Below are 26,086 nucleotides of genomic sequence, written 5' to 3' on the forward strand. Positions count from 1 at the left end.
CGGGCCGACACGAGGTTCCCTCACCACCACTCCTGGGACACGGCCGAGTCCCACAATGTGGTCATAATTCTGTAGGAACTGATTAGCCAAGAAATGGCAAAACACAACAGGGTGGAACTGGAAAGGCTGGGCAGGTTGAGAAAATGTCATCGCCGGCCCTGCTTCTTAGCAGGCTAGACCCCACCCCCACCCCAGCTTTCCTCTCTACTTCCTAAAACCCTCTATGGAGTCAGCACCTTTGAGTGGCTCAGAACTGCTCCTGAGCTCGTGTCTGAAGCATCCTTTCCGCAGGAAGCCCCTCACTACGCATCCTCGGGGTTGAGCCGGGTGGGGCGGGAGTGCTCCCTTGCCCCTCCCCTCAGCGCCTGCCACCCCCTCCCCTGCCAAGTCTTCAGAGATGGTTTGTGCTAAAAACACCAACTGAAGCAGGAAATAGAGTGATATCTTCAACAACATATGTGCTGAGCAGGGCAAGAACGCACCATAGTAAAGCTAAAAAATGCCTGTCAGTATAAATAAGGTTTTTCACCCAAAAAGGCACAGAAAATTCTGTTGCGCCAGTTTCCTTTTCAGTTTGATGAGCCGGATCTTTGGGAGCCCACCTCTGCTGCCCCAGCCGCCATCAGGGAAAGCCCGTCGCCATTCTCTCCCCTGCAGCCTGCCCGCCCCAAAACAGCTGAACGTGCAGCATCCACACAGCAAGCCGGCCCGGAGAGCCGTTCCTCACGTCTCATCGCACGGGCCACGGTGTTTGCACAGCGGTTATTGTTACATTCCTCCTGTGCCCGTGGCCACGGGCACCCCAGCGCCCCAGGACCCAGCACCTGCACAGCGGCCCTGGCTCGGGAGGGCGGCTCATCCCCTCCTTCCCCAGAAAGCACAGGCGGAGAGCACGGTGCTCCTGTCCTTCCATCGGGGGCTCCCGATGGTCAGGACGCTTGCAGGGTGTTGCCTGGATGGGCAGCTAGGGACAGCCCCAACCTGAAAAAAGACCCCAGTAGGTGTCCCTGCGACACTCCCATCAGCCTCTACATCCTCCCTCGGGGAAAACCAACAGCCCGGCCCAGATTCCTCTAGAACCAGGCGGCTTGTTCATTTGTTTATTTATTTATTTATGTGCTTATTTTCATGAGAATCGTGTTGACTTTGTTTTGGCTCTTGGTATTTAACCGCCGTTAGGTGGAGCTCAGAATGGGGCCCCTTTTGGATTTTTAATAGACGAACTGCTTTCAGGATAACCCCTTCAGCCCTTGAGAAAGATACAATCTACATCTGCCCCATTTCGGGGCACTGCCTTCTGTTTCTGTCACAACATGCTGTTCTGGGGGCTTCCGGGTGTCCCGCCGCCACCACGTGAGCCTCAGCACAAGCCAGGATTCGGCTGCATCTCTCACGTGTCCCGCGAGGCAGCCTCTGACTGCCAGCATTCATTTCACTGACGGCACTGCAGCGCGCTCAGGGACAACCAGGGAGGTCAGCGAAAGGCAAAAACCAGAAGGCAGTGGTGGGGGTCGAGTCTTGCTCAGAACTAATCACAAATGTGTCCGCCCTCAAATACCGCACAGCCCAGAGGGCAGAGGCCCAGGCCCACGGGGCCCTGGGAGCCTCTCCCTGTGTCAGCACCTAAGGGAGGGGACGGGTTGGGGGGCAGGACACTGGGGACCGCGGGGGCTCAGGACAGCAGCCATCTCAGCCTGGGGCAGGGGCGTCTCTGCAGGGTGACAACGTGTGGCGGGCCCCTGCCCCCCCGGGACAGCCCCTGCCCACGGTGGCTGGCTGCCAGCCCGCAGCGCCTTCCGTCACACATTGAAATGTCTCTGTAGACGTGAGTTCTTGTCCGAAGCCTCCTCGAGCCGCGTGCCTCCTTCTCCGCCGGCTCCTGCGACTGGGTCCCTCCCTGGGCAGACTGGTTGGCATTTCTAACTCCCTTGGCCTCCATCCCTACGTGCAGGTGACTGAGTCTCCTGGGAGCTGTCACAGCCCGGATGCCAGTTACTCAGGATGGATGAGCCACTGGGACCCCGTGGGAAAGGGCTGACCGGGGTCTCCCGTGGGCCCGCCTTTCACCCCGGGCTGTAGGAGGAGACCCCCTGAGCCAGCCAGGAGGTGGGGTCCCCTCCTCAAACGCCTGCAAGTAAGCGTTTCTCATTAACCATTTGTGAAGTATACATGTTTACATGCAAATGAACATAGAAGCGCCTCTCCACGCACCCTGGTGTCGCTCCCCCAAGCGTCACTTACTGATGGCATCTGCCCTGCTCTGAACCCTCCTCCTCACAGTCCTGATGCAGCTCACGCTGCCTCAGCCGGAGGGAGGGGTCTGCCTACAGTCTCGTCACCCCTCCATCTAAATCCTACCCTCCGGACCAGTGTTTCAAGGTCATATTTGGGAAATCAGTGTAGTGGGTCACAGTAAACATTTAAAAACGAAAGAGAGTTGCATGAATCGAATAAAAATGCAGTGTTTCACAGGCATTAAGGGTAGGCAGTGTTTGGAGAAACATGAATGGTGTCCTCACTCACTTCCTCCCTCGCTACCTGGTGCCTTGGATTTTCCGTGTTTCCCTGCTGTGAGCGGCTTCCCAGCAGACCCTGTATTTCACTTTTAAAATCCATACAACTTATTACAATGCCCAGTGCAAAACAGACCCTCAGTGCATTTTCTGAACAGATGAATGAAGCTCCCCTTTCTTATTAAATGACTTTTCCAAAACCTTTTGAAAACTTGAGGCAGGTAGCAAACAGCAACACACAATTCTACGGCGAGTTGAATCTCTTTGCCTGAGGTGAACCTCTGATGGTTTAAATTCTGAGAAGAACTGTATGTCTTGGCGGCCATGTCATAGAATGATTTTATTATCTAAAAAATGGACCGTCTTCCCTAAAATCATTACAGAGTTCCTAGGATGGATTCGATCCCTGCAGCAAGGGGAATGCTCTCTGATTGGCAGCTGGACCACATCCCTGAGTTTTCTAATGATCATCAGATTAAAAAGACATTTTTTTGATCCCTCCCCATCATCTAGAAGCATAGTGCCGCTGTCCCATGTCAGCATCCCAGCCTCCGTCCATCAGACGTGATTTCAAGCCTGAGTAAGTGAGCAGAGGAGACTCCCCCCGTGGCTGCAACGCCATCAGTGAAATGAATGCCAGCAATCAGAGTTTGACTGTCTTGTACGACACGTAAGTGATGCAGCCACATCTCGGCTTGTGCTGAGGTCTGCTTGGTGGAGACAGGGATGCCCAGAAGGCACCAGGACAGCATGTGAAGATGGGAGCAGACGACAGTGTCCCTGAAATGGAGCGAGTGCAGACTACATCTTTCTAAAGGACTGAAGGAGTTATTCTTAAAGCAATTTATCTGTTAAAATTTCAAGAGGGGCCCCATTCCGAGCCACACATAGAAGTGGTTAAATACCAAGAGACAAAATAAAGTTAATACAATTCTCATGAAAAATTTTTGAAAATCACTCTTTTTGCACTACAGATCTGCCACTGAGCATCAGTCATTTACTTGAAAAAAAGATAAAGTGAACGGGGAGAAGTATTGTGGGGGTCACCCTATGTTAAACTAGTCCTTTGTGCTCTATATGCCACCCCCTCATCCTGCGTCTAAAACCAGCCTGGCCCCATCGGCTGGTGGCCTCACCTGGGAACTGGAATTAAGCAAAGGTAACTTCAGCGAACAAACGAACAAACGTGACTTCAGGAAGTCATTTAAGGGCTGCGAGTTTTACTTTGCTTTTCAGTGACATGCAAATGCCTGCAGAGGGGCAGTTTTCACCCATTGCTTTGCTCAAGTCTTCCGTCTCTTACCTCCTGGGTCTTTCCACATCAAAGAGAGTAATAAAACCCAGATCCAAACATGCCTGGGAATTTTTCCTGTGGGACCTCTGATGTACCCGTCAGTCCTTCCCTTCTTTAAGATGGACATTTGTTTTTTTTTTTTTTTTTTGGAAGAGTATATTTGATCATGAGCCGGAGTGGAGTTTGGGTGTGGAGTGGCTCTTCTGGAGGCTCTGCAGGACTCTGGGCGATGCACGGCCTCCCCGGGAACTGGCAAAGGGAGTGTTCCGCTGGAAACGCATGTCAGCGCACGTCCAGCTCGCACCTGCCTGGTCTGGGCCCTGCCTATTTCAGGACCTCATCATCTACGTGGGAGGAACCGAACCAGATTGTTGTCTATTGTCCTGTTACAATTAACGTGTATTCACTGCACGTGAAATTGCGATGGCCCAGTAATTGCAAATGCACACTAAGTATGAAACTGCAGATTGTGAGGAGAAATCAAAAGAAGAAAGGAGAGAAAGCCAGGCTAAGAGAGGGTCTGAGAAGGTTTGCATACGGTGGGTGGGTGGGTAGGAGGGGGACTGCTGGCTCCTGGGATGGCGCACTGGGTACCGTGACCCCGAAGAGAGCTCACTCTCAGATGGTGTGGAATTTTCTAGGCTAATCTGAGAATTAATCATAAAAAATGACTCAACTGGCATAAAGGACCTAAACACTCTTAGGTAATTAAGAAACAGGGTTTTTTCTTCCAGTGCTCATATGGAAGGAGAGAACAGGGTAGCAAGCCAGCCCATCTTTAGGAAAACATTCCATGCACCATGTCTCTTCCAAGCATTTCTTCACAAAAGGAAGGAAACCCCAGGACATTGTATTATGTGGCAAGAATGAGATGCAGATAGTCAGGAAGATCTTTATTAACTTGCTTACGGAGCGTCTCCGAGTGGCTTAGAGGATAAAGCCCTGGGTTTCTCTTTGGAGCCCCCAGTGGGAGTTTAATTCAGAATCTAGCAGAGAGACCCACTGTACACAATGGCCACTTGCTTTAACGGCTTGACGGTATGAAAAATATTTCCAGGGTTATGAAAAATAATCCGCTTCGGAAAAGACTGCCTTTTTCTCCCAGATTTCCAGGTACAATGGAGTCTCCTCCCACGGACGGGGCCTCGGAGAACAGCCCAGATGCGCTGGCTCCCCAGCCTCCTTTGGCTCATCTCAAGATGAAGAACTATTTATGCAAGATCCGAGTCCCTGGGACGGCTGCGTGCTACCAGCTGCAGCTGCACGGCCAATGTGTTAAGGAAACTTCCCCAGACAACTCACACTATTCAGAGGGTAACGTTTTGATCAGTTGATCTAAATATTTAATTGTCACAACTCTCCACTTGGTTTTGCTTCTGGGTTTCCAAGAATAACGAGGTAGCAGGACCCAGTGGAGGTGCCCAGCTCAGGAGACCTGAAGAGCTGAAGATTCTCCCAGCAAACATGTGCTGCAGGGCTCTGAGTCGGGGCCCGACACTAATTTCTCATTCAGCCGTGTTTCTAAGTTCACTGTTATCTCTCTGCTTCCGCAACCACATAATTTAGAAAACCAGAAGCTGCCGTAGAGATGGACGAGGAGAGCTACGCTGGGTGTGTCCGCTCTCCCGCCCTGCTCCCGGCAGCTGCCGAGGACCACGGCTGACCACCCTGCGGCCCTCAGCACGGCTCCGGGGACGAGGTGAGGGTCGCTACACCTTTACCTTCCGGCTGGTCCTGAGCAGGCATCTGAGATGCCCCACGACCAGGATGGCCGCTCACATCCTGCAGAGTCAAATACTTCCTTCAGGAAAGGCGCTGGGTGGGCACTCTGCAAAGAATGCAACCTCCGTGAGTGGCCGCTTCCCTGTAGGCAGGCGCTGTGCCCAGCAAGCCCTCACGGAGGCTGAGACAAAGGGAGACAGAAGGCCAGGAGCCGGTCTTTGAAGGTGAGGACGTACTCTGACGCAGCCTGTGTGCTGTGCGTCCCTGACCCAAAGCGGGTGCTTTGTGTGACAGGAGAGCGGAGAGGTTTTATAGAAAAGCGGCACTGAAAGAACCTCCTCTCAGGTGAAAACGGCCCTTGCATGTCCCTCAGGAGCATGCCCAGCAGCTGCATGTGGCTTTTTTTGAGTTTTCTGTGCCCTCGTCCCAGATCTCCCGGTGAGGAGTTCACGTTTACCTTCAGAAGGGAGTGACTTCCTGAGACAGGGCCTTTGCATCATTCCTACATTTTAATTGGTTTTTGTTTGTTTGTTTGTTTTTGGAGATGAAGAATGCTATAATAGGAAGAATCCAGGGTTTGGAAGAAAAGGGACGTGCTTGACTTCTGACCCTGGGAATGACTAGTTTCTGCGATTATGGGAAAGCCACCTAACCCCTCCGAGTCCCTGAGTGCTCATGAGTAAATGGGGAGGCTGACACCTGCTCCGCTGGTCTCGGAGACAGGACCCAGGGACAAGGGACGTCAGCACGCTGGCCGACAGGAAAGAGCCACTTACAAATGTCAGCTGTTCACAGAGTGCCACGACCACGCGCTCCGTGGTGCTTCTGAGCACCTCCCGCTGTCGGAGGTCACACGCACGTACCTAGGACTGCTGCCCTCCGTTGGGTTTACCTTCGCCCTCTGGCTCCCGGCCGGCTCTGTAGGAGCGACCCCAGGGGTTAATGCTGAATGCTCGCAAGACAGAAGAGGAACGTGCGAGAGGATGCCGGGTCTTGCCGCCAAGTGTCCAGGTCGAAAACACACCTGGTCTGTGTCCATGCAGACCAGTAGCCCTCTCTGGTCTCATGCTCCCAGCTAAAAGGACCAGGTACCTTGAGCACACATTCAGGGGCAGGGCTCACCCCACATCAGCAACTCCAGCTGCCATATCTAACCCTTCCTTCTGCACCCGGGGAACTCCGTGCCCCACCATCCTCACGCATCACCTGTCCTGCTCGAGGTCGGCCCTGGCACCGGGCTCTCCTAGACTCCACAGTGGCAACGCACTCCTCCTCCCAGCCGCCGTCACCACCTGTGCCCGTCTGCTGCAGGGAAGGGCCCTGCACTCCACCCAGGTCGCCGACACTTTGTGAGCATCGGATGAAGCCTGTGAAGTCTCTCCCCAAACAAGGAACAAGCATAGCTCGAGGCCCCCAGGCCGCCTGGGGCTCAGCCACGGCCCCACGAATGGTTTGTGGCCCCCCAGGTAAAGCCGCTTCCTGCTAGACTGTCCCTCACTGAAATGGGGTGGACCCAGCTGTCCCCCGGTGTCTGTGAGAGGGCAGGGCACGCCGATTCTCTCTCTTCTTTGGTTCCCAGTAGCAAGCCCTGCGCTCGCATTAAGTAGATGCTTCTTGGATGACTGCGAGGGAGTCCGCTGTACAAGTTAATGCAAGCCCGGTTTACAGGTCGCTGGTTGCACGATCTCCCCGTGTGAATTCCTGAGAGAAGGTGCTGTAAAGTGTGAGAAAAAAACCTCATGAACATTCACAACAAAGCGTAGGTTCTTTTGTAAAAACGTCCAATTAACACAGAGGACCAAGAGCTTTGTGCTCCTAACGTAGGTCAGTTTGGCTGCTGATCAGCTTACGCCAGCGGAAAGCTCTCGTCCAAGTGCAGATGGCCTAAGTATTGTGTGTGCTGGACGTCTGGGGAAGCAGAGACGTGGCGAGGCACGGCTGCGATTTCCAGACTCAGATGCTGTCCGTCAGCGCGGAGGGGCCAGGACGTGGGTGAAGCAAGCCTTTTCTCACAGAGAGAGTGACTCTCCTTACGTCAAAGCTCAGATTCACTGACACACGGCGGAGGCGGGGGCCGGGGTGGGGGGAGCACCTTTCTCTGGCTCATCCTTGCCTGGCGTCCACTGAGTGACAAGCAGAGGACTTGCCCGAAGACCTGCTCATTTGGAAAATGAGGGAAATCTCGTGTTGATTTCAAACGGCTCCAGAACACGGAGGCATTCCTCACTCTCAGGGGAGGGAGATCTTCACGCGAGGCAGGAAAACACCCCACAACACATCAGTAAACTATGTGCCTGTCCGTCCACGCCCTCTATAATTTTCCTGAAGCCTCCGGCTACCGCCCTCCCCACAAATAAATCACCATGGAGAGAAAGCAAAGCGTGTGGGGAGTGAGAGGGGAAGGGCTCGGCACAGGATGCAGCGCCGGTGAGGCGGCACGAAGCCTCTGGGGCGGCAAGCCCTGCATCCTGCTATGGGATGTGGAGATTTGCCTACGGAGGACCGAGTTCTCAGGCTGCAATCTCATTAGACTGCATCACAGATTAAGTGAAGACACCGTTGAAACTTCTGTTTCAAACACCAGGAGCAGAGAGTGGCAGTTTACCGACACTATCCCTGAGCAGACCGTAGGTCTCCGCCTGTGATTCTGTGATATTGTGGTGATTCTGGAGCATCTTCTTGTAACTAAACAATGCATAAGTAATTGTGCTTAATTTGGCAGACAAACATCAAGACCTCATAAAATACTGATTTAAGATGCAACTATATGTCCGATGGAATGCTGACATTTCGTACTTAGCTCTGTTTGGATGCGATACTTAGAAATCCACATTTTTGTTGTTGTTGTTGTTGTGGGAAAGTGGTCTGCATGGCTGCCCACGGCCGGGGCTGTGCTCTGAGCCTCTTGAAGTCCCTGTGGGAGAGCTTGCCGGCCACTGTTGTTGCAGGGGAAGCTCACTCCTGAGAATTATTTTGTTTATATCATGAAAAGCGATGCTCCAGTGTCCAGAGGCAGGCTTCCATCCTGAGCAGAAATCTCACATCCGTGAAGCTCAAACGGATTGATTGGTCTATGCTAATTACAGTGACTTAAGAATAAATATTTTATTTTTTAAAGGACTTCTATAATAAAATATTTATAAATATCTATTAATAAATTGATTTGACATTGGGACATACTTCAAAACAGTCCGATGACGGCAGAGGGAACTGGGCAGGAGTGAAGACGAGACAGAATTGGCCCTAGAGAGAGTTCGTTAGTCTGTTCTCCTTACTTTTAAATGTGTTTGAAATTTTCCATAAAACCAACTTTAAAAAGAATTCTTTTTAAAGTAAATGGCTTTATGGAATCAAGTATCATACTGTAAAAAAATTCATTTATATAATACTCTGATTTAAAAACTCAGAACACTCTTATTTGGAATGTTAATGCAATAAAATAAAATGCTTGAAATTAGGAGTAATTTCCATTTGGCTTAAGTGGTTTTTTTTAAGTAAAAATGCCACAAGGGCTAGATTTATCAGATATATTTATAAGTCAAACTGCTTTTTTAAAGGTAGGTTTTCATCAAGTGCATTTAATAAACACCTACTATATGCAAAGAAATATTGTGTGTACATATTTTGTTGTCAGTATGATTTTTAACTATCTCTGTACATCATATATACTAAACACACACAGTATCAGAAAGTAATACAATACTGTCTTTTACAGAGTATTCTGCAAATCAAGCTCCTCCACTTTCTTCTCAGATTTCCGTGGTGGCCCGCATCTCTGTCAATGTCTGTGCATCCTGATCTTTTTCACTAGGTCCAGAATAACAGACTCATTTTATTTCTCCTTCCAGATAAACAACCAGCTGCTTCAGTGCCATTTGGAGCAATGGCACACCCTGGTGGCCCAAACAAGCCAATGACTCTCCCCCTTCATTTGAATTTGGTCTCATAATTTTTGAAACTGAGCAACTATCAATAATTAGCATAAGAACATCAATCATATTATAGAATCAGTTGAAAAACACTTTGTGAATGAACAGAATAAACAGAAAGGCATAGACAATTTTAACACTTAGTCGTTCTTACTTTTAAGGGCCAAGTGGCCCCCAGACAGTATTCCAAAATTGTATACATACACCCATGGGCTGTAAAAGACACATATGGCATTTTTGAGTTTGTGGAACACGTTCCACTGCATTCAAGTCAGGCTATGTCTCTCAAAGGAAAGAGACTTTGAGCAAGTTTAATCTCTGTGCCTTAGTTATCCCATCTGTCAAATGGGATACTAGCAGCAGACAGCGTTTAGTCTTGCGAGAATTAAGCAGGTTATTAAAATGATGCCTGGGGCAGAGCGGGCACTTCTGTGACTTGCTGCTGTATGACTTGTCTCAGGTTACAGACACACCTACCACCTGCACAATCACCATTTTTCTGTATCTGCATCCTGGATTCTTGGAATTTCTATGACTTGGTGTGCCTCAAATGGAATATCCAAGAGTCTATAGAGAATGAACTGTTTTGAGAAACATCGTGTTTATAGAATCCCACATCTAAGTCTATGGAGTGGAATTAAACACCAAAGGCCCTCACTTCCTACCCACAGTTCACCCTCCTGAATATTTTAACTGGAAATATCTCTAGCAGGGTAAGAAGGAGCAGTTTAATCTCCTCAAGGTCACTTTCCAAAGAAGCAAGGGGAATATTTTGAACCCTTCTGCAAACATGCAGTACAATTTCCCCATCTCACAAATATCCAAGAAATGAGCTGTAATTAATTTAGGTGACTTGAGGCTGAATTAGCCACCCACTGGGTTCTTGGGTAAGAAAGCTATTTCAGGTGAAAAGACAAATCTCTTTAAGTATAAAGAAGGGAAGGTAGAAGATTTAGAACTTTAAAGGAAAGGAGTCCCAAGACGACAGTAAATCATTAATAACAGCCACGCAATTCATTCAGAAGAAATGGATTACTGGCTTCAGGATCAAATGGTGTAAACCTTAATAATCATATAAGCAGCTCCAATGTTAAGACTATCTTTTTCTTCCATGTCTTCTTATTAAGCCCCTTTTACATTCTAAAACCTGCCCATCCCATGAGAATACAGCCTGCAAGCTGGGAAGTGTATTCCGCTCGCCGTGGACCATCCAGAACCACAGAGTTCTCAGCTGCACTGCTGGAACCCCCGACGCCTGGCCCATGGGGCTGACCTGGTCTCTGACTGCAGCGCCAGGGCAGGTGCTGCCAATTCGTCTACTTGTGAGAAAATCCTAAGTGGCTCAAGTCAATCTTTTCAAAATAAAGAACGTTCTGTAAAAGCCCACGGTAGGAAAATAGATGTTTCGTAATTTTAGAGTTGCACTAACGATGATGTTGTTCTTGAGGTTTGGCTGTGTGTTCTCAAATGCTGGCTAGAGCCTCCACGGGAAACATGATTAGCACGTCCCTGCACCCCGCCTGGGGGCCTCCCTGTAACCCACTCTGCTCAGAGCCTAGACTTAGGGATTTCCAAACCATGACGCATGTCTAGAAATTCAGTAACTTCACTTTCTTGAATAGAGCCAAGGTGAATTCACCCAACTCCCATCTATAGTAAAATGAGGTTTATGCGGTCTTAATAAGCATATATTAAAATACATATATATATCTAAAAGCAAATATTAATTTGTTCCTTTAATGCTGTTCCCTTAGATTTCCATGTCGTTCATTGGAATGAAACACATGATTTGGGAAATTCAAACAATCTCCTGCTTACAAGGACAATTTCATTTATTAATGGCCTATAATTAAGAAGAAATTGTTAGCTAAACAATTAGTTGATTTGTCTGAAGAGTAAGAGGGAGTAGGTGGTTCATTCATTTGCTAAGTGTTCTTAGCTTTGACCTACTTTTCACTTATTCAGAATGTTTTCTAGATTTGCCGGAGTTTTTGGACCTCCTCAAATGAGGAAAGCCAACGTATTTGTTATTTTCTTTAGGAGAAAGAGCAGGCTAATGTCTACAACAGAACATTATGTCATAAGTCAAATTTTTATTTCCACTCTACCACCTGACCTTAAGGAAGGTGTTTAACCTCCTCGCTTTGAAGCTCCCGACCTCTGTAAAATGCGGATGTTAAGAGTTGGCATCCACATTCGGGTTAATGGCATCATGACTGAGGGACCTGGTACAACTCCCTTAAAGAGAAGACACTTTATATTGATGTAATTCTTCCCTGAAACACAGAACATTGGACAACTTTTTGCATAAAAGACTTAGGATGTTTTTTGGAAGATGACTATCTTTTTTATGATTATTAAGAGACTCTGTGACCAAACAGCACCTTTGGCACAAAGGCCTCATTGTCGCATGTGGTTAACTACAAACAAGAGATGAGCAGAAAGCTCTCAGTGAGGAGTCTTCTGCTCAGTAAGCTCCGCTTTTACAGGGACACTAAAGAAACACTCTGTAACACAGGCAACAGCCTCCGGCCGCCGCAGCCTAGCCCTGAGCTCACCTGACTGGACTGTCAACGGCTAACCAGGCGTTAGGCTGAGCTGCTTAGGACAAGATGCGGATTTAACAGAACTGAGTTAAAGCGTTCTGAGTGCGGTATACAAGCAAAAGAAAAAAAAATCATTCGTTCAAAACAATACAAAGTGAGTGGTCCTGAGTGTAAGGCAGTCACTGGACAGGCGGTCAACCCAGGAACCTGAAGCGGAAGCGAGGTGGGAAACGAGACGGAGGACACTCCAGGGGCAACTGCGAACTGCACAGCTGAGGGGCCCGCACCACAGTGTCACAAAAACGCCGTGTCCATGTTGGAAATGAGTATTATTAGGAACCAGACATCAGTGGCTCAAGCTGAATCTTGCTCTGTCTAATTCTTACCAAGTCACAGGCTGCGTTAAACCCAGTTTAGCGCTACGTATTTTCAGACGGTAAACTTTTATCTACAAAACAGAAATACTCGTTCTTACCTCCTTGGCCTTACGGGTTGCACAAGACTTTTTAAGTCGTTATCTGCTCATAACGACCACCACCATCACCTCAAACATGACTTAAATTGGATCTGAGCGGACATCCGCACACCTAGACCCAGGAACCTAACGACCCAGTGCGCGCGATTCACCTTCGGGCTCGCGGATTCTCCTCCCGGCCGCCGACCTCCGGAGCACGCTCCGTCCCGAGTTGAAGAGGCTGGCCAGCTCGTCCAGGGGGCTGCCCAGAGGCCTGGAGTTCGGGGGGCTGCAGGGCACCGGGGAGGGGGCGCCGGGGTGGGCCCTCCTGTGGTCGGCCCAGGCCGCCTTCCCAGGTGAGTAGGGGATCTTGGAGAAGGGACTGCAGGGCGCCCCCGCCTGGGCCAAGTCCAGCTTCGGGGGGCCCTTGGGCGGGTCTGCGGGGGCCCCCGGCCTTCCCACGCCGGGCTCGGGCACCAAGGTGAAGTGTGCGGGCGGCCGGGGGGCGGCGGGGGGCGCGGGCGGGGGCGTGGGGGGCGGGGAGGCTCTGTGCGCGCCGGGGGACACGGGCTGGTCGCCGTCCCCCTTGGGGTTCTTGGGGTGCTGAGGGGACAGGGGGCTGGCGCCCTCGGGCTGCACGGGGTACTTGAGGTTGGTCTCCAGGACCGGCAGCTTTTTCACCTCCAGGGGAGTCAAGGGCGACTCGTCGGACGCGGGGGAGCAGGTGACCGGGGTGGGGGGGAACACGAGGAGCGGGGGCCGGTGCGGCAGCAGGTTGGGGAAGGGCGCGGGGATGTCGCACGCGTCCCTGCCGGGCCCAGGCGCGGGGCTGCCGGCGTCGCCGTCCTCCGGGAGGAAGGGGCCGCGAGCCTCGCGCGGCAGAGGCAGCGACGCGGACGCCGCAGAGGCGCCCACCCCGCGGCCGCCGGGGTCGTCGGGGGGCGCCAGGTACTTCATCTCCTCGTACACGGCCTCGGCCTGCTCGGGGCTGCCGGCGCGGCCCAGCATCTCGATGTACACGGGCTCGGGCTCGGGCTGGCGCGCGGGGGGGCGCGGGGACCCCCCGGGCGCGCTGCAGGCCGGACCCTCCGCATCGCGCGCCCCCGGCCCTGGCCGCGCCCTGCCGCGCGCCCGCGATCTCCTCCGAGGAGCCGCTGAGCTTGGTGTGCGGGCTCCTCTTGGGCTTCCGGGGCGGAATCTTCATGGCGCTGTAGTCATCGCTGTGCGGCCGCGGCCGGGCGAGGCCTGCGTGAGGGACAGAGAGGGTGGCTGTGCGAGGCGGCCCGGCTGGCGGAGCCGCCGGGACCCCCGACCCCGAGGACCCGGCCTGCGCCCCTCCACCCTCAGGGGCCCAGGTCTCCCCACACGGCCCGCCGCTGCCAAGAGGAGAGCGAGATTTGATCGTGCAGCTGCAGGACAACCCCCAGGGGGGACCCAAGCAGGCCCAGGAAGGCCAGCCGCGGGCCAGGGAGGGGCCGCGCTGCTGCTGGCACCTGCTGGCACCTGCGCTCGGGCCTGCCGCAGGTTAGAACTAAGTGACCACTGGCTGCCCCATCCTCACGATTTCAGAGACGAGGAAATGGAAGCCTAGGGAGGACAAGCAGCGCAGCGAGTTGGCCCCGGTGGGTGCCTCCTGCGGAGACGCCTCGGCCGATCATTCAGACTGAAGCGAACACAGCCAACACCGACGCCCACAGCTACGTGCGTGGACAGACCAGTTTTCCAAAAAGGACCTTGTTAAAATTATGCCAAGGGCGAGTTTCACCACTAACTAATATATTTGAATCCTAACAGCTTTAACAGGGAAGTGAAGAGGCTAATATTAAAGAACTTAAGTGAGAACTTAAGTTGAAAAAAGGGAAAGTATTTAAGAAAACAAATGAGCATAATATTATTAGTATGAACTAACTTTCAAAGAGGCAGAAAGACTATTTAAATATGACTCAAAACATTTATTCATGTTTAAGTTAAAAAATTCTAAAAGACTTCTCTTTCTCATTTATTTACTATAAATTATGGAAGATTTTATTAAATCTAATTTCTCTGGACACTGAGATGCTAATTTTAGAAAATTACTGAAATATCAAAACTTCTCAAAAATCTTTAACTACTTTACAAATTTGGTCTTTTGTGAATCTGTAGGAATTCTTGATATAAATAAGTACGTCTAACTGTGCTGCGTTCCTGAGTGATTCAGGGCAGCTGGAGTTTTCTCTCATGATGACTGCACATGTGATGGGAGTCCCATCTCCATTTCTGGGGTGACAACTCCACTCTGAGGGTTAACAAGAAAGGCTTTGGAATCAGATAGACTTGGATTCACGTCCCACTACAGCTGTTTTTTTATGCTATCATTCTAGGCATGCCTTTAGCTGGTATTTATTGAGACACATTAGTGAATATACAGAAAGTGCGCCCCGCCTTCCTCTGCCCCACTGGGAGGTGTGTCAGACAATAAAAAAGAAGTAAAGAGAACAAATGAGCAAATACTATAGCATGTTAGGGTGCGCTATGAAGTGGGAACCATTGGCCATAAAGGGTCACAGAATTGTGTGTGTGTGTTTGCAGGGATGGCACTGGTGCAAATTACAATTTAAAAAGAGGTCTTGATCAAACCTCTCCAGGCTTCAGTGCAGTCATGCATAACGGGGTGATATCAGTGACTCTCTCAGAGGTAAAACAGACACTGCATGTCAGGGCTGAGCTCAGATGCTGACACCCTGCAAGCATGGAACAAACGGCAGCCCTCCAAGTGAGAATGGAAAAGGACACAGTTCATTTTCTAACTCAGGGGACATCTTTGAATGCCAGTATATTCAGGGTTTCCCCCAAAGCAGCCAACTTTTAAGAGCACAGAATACCCAAACTGCACATTCTGTCACAGAAGAGCATTACCCCAGGCTTTCAACGTGCTAAGACACAGCCACTCGTAAGCTTCTTCCAGAAAGCCAGTGAACCAGACACAATTGTAATGTTGCTACTACAGGGTCATGGAGACCAGGGGAGTCTTGAAGAGACTATTAGCAGAAGCATGACCCTCAGGAAAGCTCTTGGTGAGGTTTAAAGGAAAGTGAGGAAGACACTGGGTCCTGAAGGAAACATAAGCCTTTTTACACCTTTGTGGAAAGTTTAGCAACACTGTCACCTGCAGTAAAGTGGGAACTGGATGACACACCTGTGGACCTGGATGATGTAAGTAGGGAGGTTTTTAGGGTGTAAAAGCAGCCCCCTAGATTCTCCCAGCTGCCTACAGAAAAACAGATAATCTAAAGAAAGAACTATTAACTATAAAGGAGTTTGGACTTTCTGAGTTTGAAAATAAAATTGTTTCTCACTGCCAGGCCATCCAGATAGCAAAAAGCTCTGAAGTTAAGAAATGATTTGTAAGCAGAGAATAAATCTCGGGCATTTTCAGGGAAACACGATCTAAAGATGAAGCCAAGGTGACTATAAACCCCTTTATTAAGACCTCAGAAAGATTTAAGGTGGCGCTTCACTGGACCCTTTCAAAGTAACAAAACCACAGGACTTCTAAGAATATCAAGAGTATTGCCCCACAGAAACCTTGCAGGTAAAAAAAATAAATAAATAAAAATAAAACAAACAAAAAAAGAAACAAAAAAAACATAGAGAAGAGATTATCTTAAAAAGATTTGTGGATGTAGCTTTTGACTAATGAAGTGGATTATAAATTGATTCATAGGAAACTCACAAAGCTTTTAAAGGAATTGTATCAGCTATGCCTTGAAAAGGGTAGAGTTAATACAAAATAAAGAGGCTACGGTGCTTTAAAATTTTATGAGCAGCAGTCAAGCTGAGAAAACTACCAGCACCAAACAGGAGTCACCTCTTGTGGGTGAGGAAATAATATCCAAAGGCAAGCCAAGATTCCAGAGCATGGCCCTAACTGCTATGGAAAACACTTCCTAGACACTGGGACTACATCCTAATCAAGGCACAAACAAAAAGTAGTGTAGAGAACAGGTAACTTGTCTTCAGAGAGTTAGGGACAGTACTGGGGGAGCCTCCACCTAAGGGGCTTTACCCGAGCAGCCAGGATACCTGGATCTGATTTCAATGGTGTGATCTGGGCCCTGGACTGACTTGATGTGATGATGGACTGAAGCTCTGGGGGAGGGGTGGCATGAGTGCCTCTTATATTTAGGTGGGATGTGAATTGCTTTGTCCAGAGGATGGACTGAGACTGTCTGTATTTTCTGAAAACCACAGTATGTTCCCAGTCCTACCAAGGGGTAGAATCTATTTCACTTTTTAAAGCCTAGATGTGCCTTTGAGACTGCCTGGTGGATGGAAGTGGTGGAAGAGATGCCGCCTGACTTCCAAGGCTGGTTCATAAGGGATAATACAGTTCCCACCTGGGGCATTCTCCTTTCTGGCGCATGTGCCTTTGACTCACTGATTCTCCTTAGAAAAAGTCCAGCTGCCCTGAAGCTGCCAGGCTACTCAAACCAAGTGGAGGAGCCACCTAGACATAGAAATGGCCCAGGAGTCCCAGTCCCCAGATGTCTAGGACACCAGAGATGCAAGTGACTGGCTTTCAGGCGATTCCAGCCACCACCTGCAGCTTCATGGAGGACCTTGAGTGACAGCCACTCAGATGAGCTCACTAGACACCCAGAACCTAAGACAATAATAAAGTGATGACATTTTATTTAGATATCTAAGTCTGGAGGCTGTGTTAAGCAACAATGGATAGCTGATATGATATTCCCTCAAGGCAAGCTTTAGATGCAGAGAAAAGTTTTTTTTTGTATTAAATGATTATAAATGAAAGTAGCATGGCTTGTCAGGAAGTGGTTGAGAAACAGACTCTCTAGAATCTGACTGCCTGGGTCCAAAGCTCGGGCGTGTGACATGGGACAGGACACACACTGCTCCCTGACTCAACATCCTCATCTGGAGAGGGATGACAGTCTCTCTCCATCAGGTAGTTCTAGGGAGTGAAGACACTCAGCATAGTGCTTGGCACAGATTAGACACTTAGCAAGTGTCAGCTGTCACCACCATCATCATGTTATTACCACAGAACCGGAAATTAATCACGAGTTCTGCAGAGCGTGGTCTGGGGTCCCTCGGTATCGGGTCACCTGGGGTGCCTAACAGAGTGTGGGTAGCGCACTTCCTGGAATACCCCATGACTGCCGAGCTGCAGTGTCTGGGCTGGGACCTGGAGCGCTTCCTTCTGCATCAGCCAGAATGAGACCACCACAGTCAGAGAATCAGAGCCTAATCTGGCTTCATGGCTGTTCCTGTGTGCCTGCGTGTGCGTGTGTGCGTGTGCGTGCGTGTGTCCACACAAGCCCTGGATAACTGTTCACTTGCAAGTATGCACTTAAGGGCTCTTCAAAATGAATTCACATGAAGAGTTTTCTTAACAATTTGTTTGAGTCCTAAGACTCACGGGCAAAGCATTTGGGACGAGTTGATGATGTCAGTGAGATGGGGTCAGGTGGATATTTCATGGTCACAGACCACCTTTAGGCAAGTCTTACTGTCCTGACAGTAACTTCAGGGACAAATGCCACATTCTCAGCCCTCTCATTATTTCTTAAACTTGACTCTTACCGGAGTTACTGTGTGATGACTTGTGTCATTTTTAAGTTCTGTTAGGAGATAAAAATTTTCTTGTACGAAATACTTCCCCTTTGAATTTTTTGCCAAGGCGTGTCAGTGACTTTGTAACAAGACACGAGTTATCGGGGCCCCTTCTCACTCAGACTGAGATGTCTGCATATTAAATATGTGAGAAAAAAGAAAAGAGAAGCTTGTATATCAAGAAAATATTCATACAGCTCCATTTCCCGCAAAACACAGTTTATATACGTAAGTACAAGAATGGGTTAGCTGTGTGGCTTAATTTGGAAATACTGTTAGCTTCCTTTTTTTTTTACTGTCTTGTTTATATATTTATTCTAGAATAGCATTTGGACCACAGTAGGTACTTAATAAATACTCATTAAGAACAAATAAATAAATGTTAGAGAAATATATTTCTTGTACTGCTTTCATGAAAATAGAATTCGCTTCTCATCAATCAATCAAAACGAGCACAATTTGGCAAGATCCAAAGTGTAACCCTTCATGTTTGCTGACTTATTTTTCACAGAAGCCCCTTTATATTTTCATCTAACACCTGAAATATGACAGAAATGAGGTTCTCCTTGAACGCTGCCCTGAGAGCATGTCACTGGATGTAACAGGAGAACGTGACTGCCTGTTTCACAATCTGTCCATTCAACACGTATGAATTCAGTGTATTCCACGAGCCTGGCCTCTCCCCGAGGGCCTCGGAGACCAGGGGGAAGAAAAATGGCCACACGGATTATGACAGAAGCGGAGTGACAGCATGGAGAAGAGAGCGCCAAGGAGCACAGGGAGGCTGCACAGCGATGAAAAAATATGGATTCCTCCTCTGATGTTATGTGTAAGGGCTGGGCTACTGGAGCGTGAAGGAGGGTGAGTGAGGAGGTCACGTGGCCAGGGTTCAATGTTGGAGCCTACAGCTGCCCAAGAGAAACCTGACCATCCAGTCGTCGCCGTGCTGGGGAGAAGGCCAGCACGCTGGATTTAAAGACTCGACTTTCTAGAAAAGCTCCCAGCTCAGAGCTCCCTGGCAAAGAAAAAGTGAAGTGGGGACCCTGGTCTTCCTTTCCTTGTCTCCGTTTGCAAAGAGCAACCCCAGACTTTTAAAAAATCAGACTTTCAAATAGTTGGCTCCAGCTTGTTAATAGTTTGCAAACAAGTGTTAAAATTTATCAGCCCATAAAACTGGTTCCAGCTTTTCAGGCGCAAAGATAGTGAAAAAAACCCAAGCCCACCGGCCCGCCTCGCTTTACGACTCCGTGTTTATTGGATGAAAACCTGAGAGAGAGGCGCGTGTGGAGGGCTGGACTGCAACGCACCCTGACCACGGGCTCCTCCAAGACTCTTGGCCTTCATTCTCCGCGGATCTCTTTTCACCTGACAACCTTCTGAATGGATGAGCAGTTTTACTTGTGAAGGAAAAGGTCTTGAACTCTACTGGTGGTTCTTGTTCTTGTGAGGAGAGTTCACAGAGCATTTTTATCAATGAACAGATTTCCTCCCTAACTTTTGCAGAAGAAGGATAATTGTGGGACCTGTTACTAGGCGCAGGAAAAAAAAAACAAAAACTCAGTGTTGCCCTGGTGATAGAAATAAGAATTTGAAATCAGTGCTGTCTGCTAGAACCTTCTGGCAGGATGGGAAGTTCCACACCTGCAGCTGTTGAGTACTTGGAACTAAGGACTGAGGCACTAAATTTTAAATTTTATTTAATTTCAACTATTTTAAATTTAAATGGCACAAGTGGTTAGTTGCGACTTTCTGGACACCTTCAGCATGAAGGTGGGACCAGAGGCGCTGCTGACGACCTGCTTATTGAAATCCAGGGCACTGCTGATCTGAATTTAAGTCTGATTCCTAAGCTACAAAAACTAGCCGGCGCACCTGCTCCATCCCATCAATCAGGTGAATTTTTATCCTTAAAGGCCCATTTAAAGCACATGCCCAAAGGCAGGAGTTCGCCTGCAGCCGCAGGAGGTGCGTGGGTGGCTGCAGGGAAAGCAGGATGAGGAGGAAGGACAAATGCAGCAGATGCTGAAGAAGGAACCAACAGCAGCCTCCGAGGTGTGACATCCCCTGGGGCGGGGCTGGGTGGGGCTGGGCGGGGAGACACCCAGAGCATCTCAGAGCCGCATGGGAGCTGAAATGAGGTTCTGAGAACCTGCAATTTATACAGAAGTCTTGCAAGTCTAGTGGTCACATAACGCATTGTAAACAGCAGCCTTAGGAGCTCCGTGCCTTCTCGCAGTAGCTGGAGTCTCAGCGTTCCACACCTGTGGCCTTTCTTGCTTCCTCTTTCTAACCATTCCCCCCCCCCCCCGTCATTTGCTTTTATATAGATTTTTATCTCCTGTGGTTCTGGAGTGACTTTTTTAAACTGAGGGGTTGTTTTGTTTTGTTTTGGGGCTGCACATGAGAGAACTCAACTTTATACTCAATATTTTCTCTCCTTTCACACTTATGTGACACACTGGCACCTGAATTTCTCCGAAATCTCAACTCTAGGACAGGTGAACATTCCCTGTGCACACAAACTGAAAGCAATTTTAGACTTCCTGGGTATTTTGAGGCCTCCTTATCCAAACCTAGGGTTTATTTGGTGTTCAGGTTTGGGTGGCCTCCATCTTCCATACAGTGCAACTTTCGATCTTTTTTTCGTATTGTTTTTTTTCCATTTCTCATGCCGTCTTGAGTCTTTATTTCACATTTTCCCATCTCATCAGGCTTAGCCTTTGAGATGTGGTCTTCCTTCCCCAATATGCCCCCCCGTCTCCTGTTTCTCCCCATCTTTTTGAGATCTGCACTGTAAATCCACTGCACTGGTCTGCAAGTACTACTGGTGGAAACGGGACCAGCCTGCTTTCTCAGGGAGTGTGCACGACCCGCGTGGACTCCGGGTCCCTCCTGGTTTGTGGAGTCCTTTGGGAGAACGGGAGAAAGGCGTGTTTCTGTGGACAGCCCTCACTTTCTGCCCAAGCTGCCATCGCTATGCACCTGAAGACTGTCCTCCAGACGATTTCTCTAACGTCATGTTCCCCTTTTGTCATTGTCCTTGTTACCAGCGATGCTAAAACGCACACACTTGTACTCTTCTCCCCAAAGAGATGAATTTTTTCTACCTCTCCACCTAAGCATTACCATAAGACTTTCTGAATGATTCTGGTTTGAGGCTCCTCATTCAATGCTGAAGTTGGGATAAGAGTTAAAGAAATGATACATAAGTAGCTTTTCCCTAAGAGGCTTAGAGATTTGAATAAATATTATTTATATTTAATGATTAAAGGGCCCCTGGCAAGCCGACAATGGATTTAATTTTATTAAAAATATATTAGGGCAACATGACTGCCATGGCACTCCAAGGCTGGAAGAAAGTCAAGCATCTGCGACTGAGTGGGGTGGGCTCCTCCCTGAGGGGGGGGAGGGCGGACCCCTCCCTCCGAGGGTGGACCCCCTCTCTCCCTCCCTCCCTCCCTCCCGAAGCTAACCTTCACCTGCCGAGTCGCTGGCTGCAGCCCACAGGCAGGCGCTCACAGCCTCATAGGAGGCGCTCAGCCGCGTGGTGGGGTCCCTCTTTGGCTTGGGCGGAGGCTGTTTCCGTGGTGACGGGAGGCCACAGCTGTCATCGAGGCCGAACACCGAGTGCAGAGACGGAGACCGGGTGGACGCGCCAGCCAGGGACTGGACCAGACTGTCCACCACCATGGGGACGGGAACGGAGCTGCAGTGGAAGTGCCTGGGTCCACCCTTGTCTTCAGCTCTGGAGGAGGGTAGGAAGCAGACACACACGGCCCCACCAGAGAGACCCAGATGCATTATTCAGACGGTAACAATGAACCAGTTCAAGCAGACATAATCAAGGCTTTTTGGTAAAGAGCTTCCTGCAGTGGCTGGAGGATGCCTGCTGGTCACGGCACACGGGGGAAAGCCTCCTGCCCTTCCAGCCCCGCTTCAGGATAAATACGCCCGCAGGACGCTCAACATGAGCACCTAGAAAACATCTCACACAAGCGCAGACGTCTCAAGGAGGGCCACGTGTGCTCTCAGGCATGGGCTGAAGGAATTGTTCACACTCTGATTATTAAGCAAATCAAAATGCCAGGATTTCGATCTGAATGATAATTTCTGGGAAATCCATCTTAATAGAGAGCTACTAACGCATCAGATACTGGAGGCCGGCACTGCTTCCCCTTGCAGAGGTGGACACACTTTACTTCAGACTATCAGAGACTCACCTTCTCCCTGTCTCTCTGTCTCTCTTTTCCTTGCCACCTAAATTCCATCAGCAGTTATTTAATTATGTGCAGAATTATTATTTCTCTTCTATTACTCCATCTGGCTGCCCCGTGCCCAGGGAGCTGCGGGTGTTCAGTAAATAAATAGGCAGATGCTTCTTCACTTAATTTTGTATCGGGCAAATGAATACATAATGAAACTGAGAAATTGGGGTGGCTGGTTAGCTCCAGCAGAGAAGATAATAAATATTATTCTGGAAGTCATATAAAATTAATAGTTATCTGGTTTAAAAAAATTCCTCTGGCTTCACATGTCAATGTGATCATGTGCCAAGGAGATGCCAATGTGCTCTTTTACATGCAGTCTCTGAGCGTTTGTTTTTGTAATTACATCTCTGTGCAGCAGGGCACCAGCAGGGCTGGGATCCACTGCGAGGCCAAGTCAGACGCCCGTGTAGAAAATGAACTAGCTGAAGATGAAAGCGTGGCACTCAGTGGATAATTTGTTTTCCCTGTAATGTTTAATTACAGTTTTCCGTACAAAGGGAATTTTTTCAGTATTTAATCACTGAGATGTTTGAAGCTAATTAGTGAGAGACATCACCATTTCCGCTTTAATAAAAAATCCTTTGACACAGGCGGTCAAGGCGAAGGGGAACCGTTTTCTGGGAGAAACCACTAGACTTTACCAAGTTCCTGGGGAAAAACAAACATCTCTCTGACAGCAAATTAGGGCAGAAAGCACCCAGGTCCTTGGCCTCCCGGGGAGGGCTGTAAATCATGGGTGTCACAGAGAGGCAAGAGTGCTGAAGTGGAGAGGGGCCTGGTGGGCCCCACGTGTCTATTCCAATCTCAGCATCCGTGAACTTCAAAATAACACCTTCCCCAAAGTACTCCTCCTTGGCAAAGATGTGAGCCTCTCCCTAGGGAAACGCAGCGCATGCCACTGTTGCCTGATTTCACCGCGCTCACGGTTTTGGCGTGGCGTCTCCACTCCGGGGAACTTCAGATTTTCAGAAGTTCCTGTGAGTCAGCCTTATATCCATGACACTTGCATAAAGATGGAGAACCCAGCTGTACATTTTCGCTAAGACAGAAATATTAGATGCCTTAAAACTGTGCTTGAGATGGTAAGAGAGGCAAGCATTGTAGGGGAATCAGTTATTTTATGTGATTAACTAGCACACAGAGCATCTATTTCACGGAAGGAAGGCCCAGGAAAAGCATCCTTTCAGATGTCAGGGGGTCTCACCTAACACACCGTGATTGCACACAGGCCTGTTCCTCTCAGTGCCAGCACATCTGACGAACTCTAGGCCAAGGGCTAGTTCCTTCGGCATCTTCCAGCTCCACGGGACCTGCTACAGGGGTGGCTGCAGGCGCACCCAGTCTGGCCTTACCTCTTGGCTCCTCCCCCTTGCGTGGTCCTGGCCTCCGCCTTCTCTTCGTGGAAGGTCACGTTCACTTCGCTCCGCAGCCGGTCGTTTTCGCGGGCGATGTCCGAGGCGTTCTGAACCACCAGGGCGTCGTAGGTCTTCAGCCCCATGTCCTCTGTGACCTGCAGGAAGCTCCTGATGAACGTGACCTCCTGCTGCGTGATGCTCCTTTTCTGATGCAGATGCCGGTGTGCTAAAAACCCTCTTATAACTTTGGCAAAAGAACACAATCACGGGTCAGACGTGAGAAGCAGAAGCAAGAAACCCAGAGGGACAGCAACAGAAGTCACTGATACATTCACGTCCGGGCAGCTATGAAATAAAGCGTATTGAACCCAGACTAGGACTTGACTGAAACACTCTAATCTTGTGTTAAAAAGAGATACCTAAATTCAGTGATGATAACACTAGAGGCAAAAGTCCTCACCCCGGATGAGATGGTGCAGGTAATGTTATAATAATACCACATTTCTTGTGGTAACACAGGCCGGACATTGACGGACTGCATTCAGATCAGTGGGAACGAACAAAGTCCAAACCCAGAGAATTCTGGGTGGAGCTCCGACCAGACCCTTTGGGGAAGTACTAATCACGCTTTGTTCTAACAGATTCTAACAGAAACGCCTGAGGCTCATGAAGCAGGCTTTGCAGACGCTACACACGTATTACCAGCAAGCCTGTGTGCTGCACCTCAGAAACGGACACACGGTAACTGACTATATACTTCAATTAAAAAAAGACTGTGACTCAACTCCTAGAAAGACTAACACTGCCTTTACGACTCCAGGAAGACATTGTGTAGAAATACGGGGCATCCTTCCTGCTTTCCGGGGAAGCAGGGCCAGAAGGTCATGCACGAACTGGGGGAAACAGGTGAATGAAGACACTCTGAAAGCACTGATATGTCAGTAACAGATGTAAGACTTGAAAATTAAAATCACGCCCACCGCTTAAAGACACTGCCGTGAACTCTAGTCCATCTTGTTGGGCACAAACTCAATGATCATTAACGTTCCGGTGTCTCCATTTTGTGCCCAAAGGAAGAGAAGCTTAGTGAGGCTAAGAAAACAACTCCAGGTGAACACAACCGGCAGAGGCTAGAGGTGGATTCAAATTTCTGTCCTTATGAGACCAGACTCTGCTGACCAGCCATGTAGCTGCAGTCTGTAGCTTTCAGGGAGCAGAGCTCAACAGGGAGGTCGCAGGGGAGCACATTTGGGATCAGTATGAGGAAGAACTTTCTAACAGTGAGCACAGGTTGTAAATGCATCAAGCATCTCCTGGGAAAGAGAGTCAGCTCTCAGCCCCTGGGCACACTCAAGAAGCAGGATGGCCCCTGCTCAGGGATGCCGTGACAGGTGCAGGGCGAGGAATTCCAGTTCGGGCCACTTGATGCTAGGACGCATCCCTTCTAAGTTTCTAACGGTGGAAGGAGTTGTTTGGATTAAGGGAAGAGCTATAGCTGCAGGGAAAACCAACACATGTAGCAAAGACACTTCATTCACATCTGGAGGGGACATCCCTGTAAAACGTTAAGTGCTTTCAAATATTCCCTGGCTACAGGACGGCAACTGTGCACGTATCTGCATGTCTAGGATATTCAGACGCCTTTCCTTGAGCGGGATGTGGAAAGTTGGATACAACTTTCTATACTTTTGTCTTCAGAGGCAAATAATAAGCAGACATCTAAAACGCAGAAGGCTTTTTTTTTTTCTTCAGACGGCAATACTAAATGTTTAGTTCCTTCGAAATGTGGTTGTATCAACTGTGAAAACAGCCGTGCTGAACTAATCTAAAAGAGAAAATAATTAAACAGTAAAAGGTACCATCAGACTTTCAGGAATATAAAATGCGGAATAAAATGCAGAAGTGTTAACCAGGTGACAGGCACACCGAGGGAGAGAACTCAAATTGGCCTGCTCACTTGCTCATTCTTGTTACATTAAAAAGACAAACTGAGACACTGACTTTCGGAAAATGAGAGTGAGGGTACATTCAAGACGTTTAATCTCTTGGAATAAAGGGAAGATTAACATGGACCCGCCAGGCTTCTGACTTCCAACTACAGCCAGACCTTCACTGGCTCCATGTTTACCCAGGAATCCACTGTCCTGCGTCTGACTTGGTTTTCCCACACTTCATGCTCCCAGTCATCAAAAAGCCTTTAAAGTTGTTATACCAGTTGCTAAAAGGTGGTATCTTTTATAAGAGATAATACAGATACATTTGCCACAAATAGATAATTGATACTTGTTCTTTCTGACAATTTCACGGAGGATGGAGTGAATGCGTTACAGTCAGAGGGGAACTTCTGTTAGGAATAATTTGAAGTTGAAATGATTAAATTTAAGATGGA

General features: G+C 49.0%; 1 protein-coding gene across 1 annotated transcript in view; it reads right to left on the bottom strand.

Annotated features, from left to right (window-relative positions):
- The window catches only part of LOC140694343 (unconventional myosin-XVI-like), a 148,212-nt gene that overhangs the window by 41,609 nt on the left and 80,517 nt on the right, over nt 1–26,086 (bottom strand). The window contains 4 exon segments of the mRNA XM_072957621.1: nt 12,632–13,542; nt 13,544–13,703; nt 21,548–21,819; nt 23,695–23,941. Coding sequence (XP_072813722.1) covers nt 12,632–13,542; nt 13,544–13,703; nt 21,548–21,819; nt 23,695–23,941 — 1,590 coding nt within the window.

This window comes from Vicugna pacos, unplaced genomic scaffold (genome assembly GCF_048564905.1).
Source record: "Vicugna pacos unplaced genomic scaffold, VicPac4 scaffold_21, whole genome shotgun sequence".
NCBI lineage: Eukaryota > Metazoa > Chordata > Mammalia > Artiodactyla > Camelidae > Vicugna > Vicugna pacos.